General features: G+C 45.8%; 1 protein-coding gene across 3 annotated transcripts in view; it reads left to right on the top strand.

Annotated features, from left to right (window-relative positions):
* cadm4 (cell adhesion molecule 4) overlaps positions 1-5640 on the top strand; it is a 198211-nt gene extending 192571 nt beyond the window's left edge. For 2 of the 3 annotated variants that reach the window (XM_036942466.1, XM_036942464.1), the window contains exons 7-8: positions 1229-1357; positions 3682-5640. In XM_036942466.1, the coding sequence (XP_036798361.1) occupies positions 1229-1357; positions 3682-3791 (239 nt within the window). In that variant the 3' untranslated portion in view covers positions 3792-5640. Of the gene's footprint in view, positions 1-1228; positions 1358-2497; positions 2572-3681 lie in introns of all 3 variants that reach the window. The other variant, XM_036942468.1, reaches the window with a different exon arrangement.
* The last annotated feature ends 360 nt before the right edge of the window (positions 5641-6000 follow it).

Genomic DNA, 6000 nt, shown 5'->3' with positions numbered 1-6000 from the left:
ACACACACACACACACACACACACACACACACACACACAATGGCAGGGCAGTTAAGCCAAGCTGCTTCTCTGTCTCCCACTGTGAGTAAGTGGCTGTCATCACACAGAACAGAGGGACACCACTGGGATCTCTTCTGTCCATGTGTGTGTGTCCTCTCTCTCTCCTTCATCCTCACTCTCCAGGTCTTTATTTTCCTCTATTTTCTTTTACCTCTCATCATATCCCGTCTTCTCTGTCTTATAGCTTCTCTCTCTCTCTCTCTCTCTCTCGCTCTCTCTCTCTCTCCCACTCTCCTCCCCCTCACTACCTTTCTACCTCCCTTTCCTTCTTTCTCTCTCTCTCTCTCTCTCTCTTTCTCTCTCTCTCTCCCTTTTTCTCTCTCCATCTCTCAGGGGGAGAGATGAAACAGAGGGAGCAGGGCATTATTCTGTTCTTTCTGACAGTCAGGAGGTGTGCACCTGCTGTGCCTCGTGTTTGAATGTCAGAGAGAGCGATGCGGGAGCGTTATTGGGCGCGTGGGGAGAACGGCGGGCTCCTTTATACTGTCACTCATTACCCACCGAGCTTTGGGCACAGCGAGGGAGAGAAATGCACCATGGGAAGGCAGCGCTTAATTTTTCATCCGTCATGAAATATTGCTCCGGCAGACTTTTCAACAGACGCTTCTATACTTTCTTTTTCTGTCTTGCCCGCTGCCACTGATAGATAGACGGACACACACACTCTCTCCCCTCCTCTTTTTTCTTCATCCATCCTCCACCTCTCTGTGGCTGTGGTCTTTTGTTAGCATTGTGTTAATGGTTCCTGTTTTAATTCCAGTCTGGTAGAGTTCTTGGACTGTGCCCATTCCTATGTGTTCTTGTCTCCTGGGCAGGGTTGGCACTATGTATTCACACACAGGTGGTCACTCCACATTTTCACTCCAGTCTGTATGAATGGTCTTTATTCTGGGAGTGTCTGTGGTGTAAACACAGACTTGCCTCTGACTCAAGGTGCTCTCTGTATACCGGAGCTCTGTGCTCTGTTGGTCTGAGCTCTTCCAATCTCCAGTGTTCTGTGGGTAATAATACAGATATGGTGAAAGATACAGTAGATGATCTCACCGTTCAGGGATGTACAGACTTTGATTTAATACTCCTTCTCTCTTTCCTCCACATATATCTCTGCCCCTACTCTCTCTCTCTCTCTCTCTCTCTCTCTAACCGTCCCTCCCTCCGTCCCTCTCAGACCCCGGGGCAGTGATTGAGACCCACAGTGCAGTACCGTACGCTGTGATAGGGGGCGTCCTGGCTCTGCTGGTCTTCACCGTCATCTGTGTTCTCATCGTCACCGTCTGGTGCTCTGTCCGACAGAAAGGTAACACATGCATGTATGCACGCGAAGGCACGCACACAAACACACCCACACACATGGCATTCACACTATTGAAAAGTTATATGAATTCCATTAAAGGTGAGGCCACCATGAATTGTCAATGGTCACGCCTCACCTCACGTTACAGTATCTGTCTCAGTGAATTAAAAAGAGTAAATAAAAGATGGACCCAAATGGATAGAATGAGATGGGGAGATGAGAAGGAAAAAGGAACGCTCTTTCCTCAGAACATGACAAATGACCTTGTCTTAGCCAGGAGGGTTGGTGGGAAATGTATGCTATAAACAGTGGGTGCATGTTGGGTGCACAGTGGGTGCATGTTGTTTAATGACCCCTATGGTTTACTGTATCAGGGCCCATCAAAAAATGTTTAAACACAGTTACCCACGCTCCCCCGTAATTTGAACAGCCTCTGGCAGCCCACTCATTCCTCCTTCGGTGCCAATAAAGTTATCCAGGAGTAGAACCTTTGAGACCAGGGGAGGGGCCATGCAGCCAGAATGCCAATCAGCAAATAGACAGAGCCATTACCACCAATCATTGAACACTATTAGGGCCCTGTCTCTGTCCTGCTGTGGCTGCCAGTGTGCCAATCAAAGCCTTGACCAGACACACTATCAACGAAGAGACTGCCATTGGCTCCTGCAGTGATACTCAGCTTGAACATGATTGGGCTTGTTGGGCAGGTTTCCCGGATACAAATTAAACCTACTTCTGGACTAAAAAGCATTCTCAAAGGATTGAAATCGCTTTTTAATCCAGGCCTAGGCTTAATCTGTGTCTGTGTCTGGCCCTTTAAATTCTGAACTGATGATGGAAATCAGAGAGAAATTCAATATTTTAGTTTGATAGTTTGACTTTCTCTTATTATATTACTCTGCCGTAGCTAACTTCCCCTCCGTTCCTTCTCTCTCTCTCCCTCTCTCTGTGCCTCTCTCTACCCTTATCTTTCTCTCTCTCTCCCTCTCTCTGTGCCTCTCTCTACCCTTATCTTTCTCTCTCTCTCCCTCTCTCTGTGCCTCTCTCTACCCTTATCTTTCTCTCTCTATGCCTCCGCCCCTCTTTTTCTCTATTTGCACCATGCTTGGCCCTCTCTCTCCTTTCCCCCTCTTCCTCTGTCAGGCTCATATCGTACCCAGGAGCCTATACTTAATTGGTACTGACCTAATTCTAACTGAACTAATAATTAATCACAGGTAGGACTTCAACAATATGGTAAAGATTGCTTTGATGGGTTCACAGAATGTCACAATGATTATATTACTCTGTCACAACTAACCTCCACACCCCTTCACCTGTCTCCCTCTCTCTGCTGTACAACCTTCTCTCTCTGCTGCACAACCTTCTCTCTCTTTATGCCTCCTCTCTCTATCGCTCACTCGCTCTCTCTCTCTGCCTCCTCTCTCTCTCTTTATGCCTCCTCTCTCTATTGCTCACTCACTCTCTCTCTCTCTGCCTCCTCTCTCTCTCTCTATGACTCTCTCTCTCTCTGCCTCCTCTCTCTATCGCTCACTTGCTCTCTCTCTCTATGACTCTCTCTCTGCCTCCTCTCTCTATCACTCACTCACTCTCTCTCTCTGCCTCCTCTCTCTCTCTCTATGACTCTCTCTCTGCCTCCTCTCTCTCTCTCTCTCTATGACTCTATCTCTCACTCCTCTCTCTCTCTCTATGACTCTCTCTCTCTGCCTCCTCTCTCTCTCTATGACTCTCTCTCTGCCTCCTCTCTCTCTCTCTATGACTCTCTCTCTCTCTCTGCCTCCTCTCTCTATGACTTTCTCTCTCTCTGCCTCCTCTCTCTCTCTCTCTCTCTATGACTCTCTCTCTCTGCCTCCTCTCTCTCTCTCTCTATGACTCTCTCTCTCTCTTTGCCTCCTCTCTCTCTCTCTGCCTCCTCTCTCTCTCTCTGCCTCCTCTCTCTCTCTCTCTGCCTCCTCTCCCTCTCTCTGACTCTCTCTCTGTCTCTGCCTCCTCTCTCTCTCTGACGCTCTCTCTCTCTCTGCCTCCTCTCTCTCTCCATGACTCTCTCTCTCCATGACTCTCTCTCTCTCTGCCTCCTCTCTCTCTCTCTATGACTCTCTCTCTGCCTCCTCTCTCTCGCTCTCTCTCTCTCTATAACTCTCTCTCTCTGCCTCCTCTCTCTCTATGACACTCTCTCTCCTCTCTTTCTCTCTATGACTCTCTCTCTATGCCTCCTCTCTCTCTATGACTCTCTCTCTCTTCCTCCTCTCCCCTCTGTCTTTGTATCTCTCTCTGCCTCTCTCTCCATCTCTCCTTTTTTCTCTCTCTGTTCATTTTCCCTCTCCCAGGTTCATATCTTACCCATGAGGCCAGTGGGTTGGACGAGCACGGGGAGGTCCAGGAGGCTTTCCTCAACGGGAATGATGCCAGTCAGGGCAAGAAGGAGTACCTACTGTAGCCTCCATCCCCAAAACCCACACCCCTCCCCCAACCCGCCATGACGGGTGGCCTTCTGAATCGACTGTAATACTACTGCACACAGACCACATTACAGACCACAACACAGACCACAACACAGACCAGAACAGAGACTGAAAGAGAGACGATCCGTCCAGCCCTTACATTACAACTGTGCCATACTGTAGGTGTACTGGAGGAAGGAGCGAGGGAGGATGGCAGAGAAAGGGGAAAGTGATAATAGGGTCATTATTTTGATAGAGCGAAGAGATAACAAGAAAGAGAGCCTCAGCACTTCCCTTCCCTGTGGTAATTGGAGAGGGAGGGAGAGAGAGGAAAGAGAAAAACGTCAATTTCCAAAATGTTCAATCCATAACTGGCACAGACACACAGGTGGGGTGGGTATGATTTCCAGAAGCTATTGAGTTTGAATGCTCAATTTGATTACTTGAAATTGCCAAAGCACATCAGCCAACAGAGAGCAGCTCATCTATAATTATTTGACAACATTGCAGAGTGTTACCCTGAAAGTCTCATAAAGTATATCTGAACTGTTCAGTCAATTCTGCAGACGGCCCAGGTATTGTATTTGCCGTCCGTTCTAGGGAGTCTGCCAATGTTTTCTGGGTAATTTAGAAACCTTCCTGTTATGAATGACTGCATTCCTCGCGGAACAGAACTGTTGTTTCTCTTCTTTGAATTCTCTCTTTCTCCCTCCCTCTCTCTTCACCTCTCTTTCTAGTCCTCTTCATCCCCCTTGTTCCCTCCCTCCCTCTCTCTTCACCTCTCTTTCTAGTCCCAGTCTTCCCCCTTGTTCCCTCCCTCTCTCTGTCTTTATCTCTCCTCTATTGTTGGCCAATAAAGAAAGGATTAGTGCCAGTCTCCTTTCGTGAGTTAGAAGAAAGGGAACATAAGTCGACGAGACACATTAAGGAAAATTATAATTATTTTAAAATGCCCTTAAAGGGATAAAAAATGTAAAATGTCTTATAGAGAAACAAATGAGTGAAAGGAAAGTAATGAATAAGGAAAAATACATGATGGATATTTTTCTGAATGCCATGCACACACACACGTGCACACACACGCACACACACGCACGCACACACTCAAACACGCACACACACACGCACACACACACAAAAACGCACACACGCGCACACACACACGCACACACACACGCGCACACACACACACATGCGCACACGCACACACACACACATACATACATATACATACATACATACATACATACATACATACATACATACATATACATACATATCTCTGAATTCTTTATTTGTATAAAAATGTAAACAGTAAGATAACTTAAATAAATCTTTTAAGAAATTGAGAAAAAAACAGTTTACTGTTGAAAGCGTTATGAAGCTACTATACTAACACATTATTAGCCTCGAGGTACAAAAACAAACTAGTGTCCAGTGATCAAAACAGAAAATATAAAAAAAATAATGTTTCATTTGTCTTTATGAAATACCTGAGGTCTTATTGATTTTTTATTAATTCTTGTTATTATTTGGACTATTATGATTGTTATTATTATTACTGTTATGATTGTTATTATTATTACTGTTATGATTATTGTAAATGTTATAACTGTACACCTCCCATGTTTGTTGTTTTTGGTTATTCTATAGAAACTGCTGTCTTTCCACTTCTCTCTGACTCTGTCTCTCTAGTTCTTTCTATCTTTGTCTCCTGTGTCTATTTGTCCCTTCTTCTCGTCTTTCACTACTGTTTATTTTATAGTCATGTTGATATAGCTAACTATTTCTTTATAGGGGAAAAGATACAAAGCACGACAAAATAAAACAAGACTTCAGAAATAACAGAGTCTGTTCCTCTTTAATTAGAAATGTTCTGAAACACAGTGAGAGGAGAAGAGACACAGCAGATGACAACATCAATAGAGAATAGAGAGCTAAAGGTAGGAAGATGAGCAGGCAGGCAGGCAGGCAGGCAGGCAGGCAGGCAGGCAGGCAGGCAGGCAGGCAGGCAGGCAGGCAGGCAGGCAGGCAGGCAGGCGCTAGAACAGACGAGGGGTTGAAAGAGAATAAAAAACATACGTAAGGATCCATGACTGCTAATGAATCATGGGAAGAGACGGGAGGAGAGAGAGAGAGGGACAGAGGCAAAAGGACAGTCAAGTCAGATGCACAGAAAAATATGACGCCCCCACTATTTCCATC

Source organism: Oncorhynchus mykiss, chromosome 2, assembly GCF_013265735.2.
Source record: "Oncorhynchus mykiss isolate Arlee chromosome 2, USDA_OmykA_1.1, whole genome shotgun sequence".
Taxonomy (NCBI): Eukaryota; Metazoa; Chordata; class Actinopteri; order Salmoniformes; family Salmonidae; genus Oncorhynchus; species Oncorhynchus mykiss.
The sequence above is the reverse complement of the archived record's forward strand: the minus strand, read 5'-3'. Positions and strand labels throughout refer to the sequence as shown.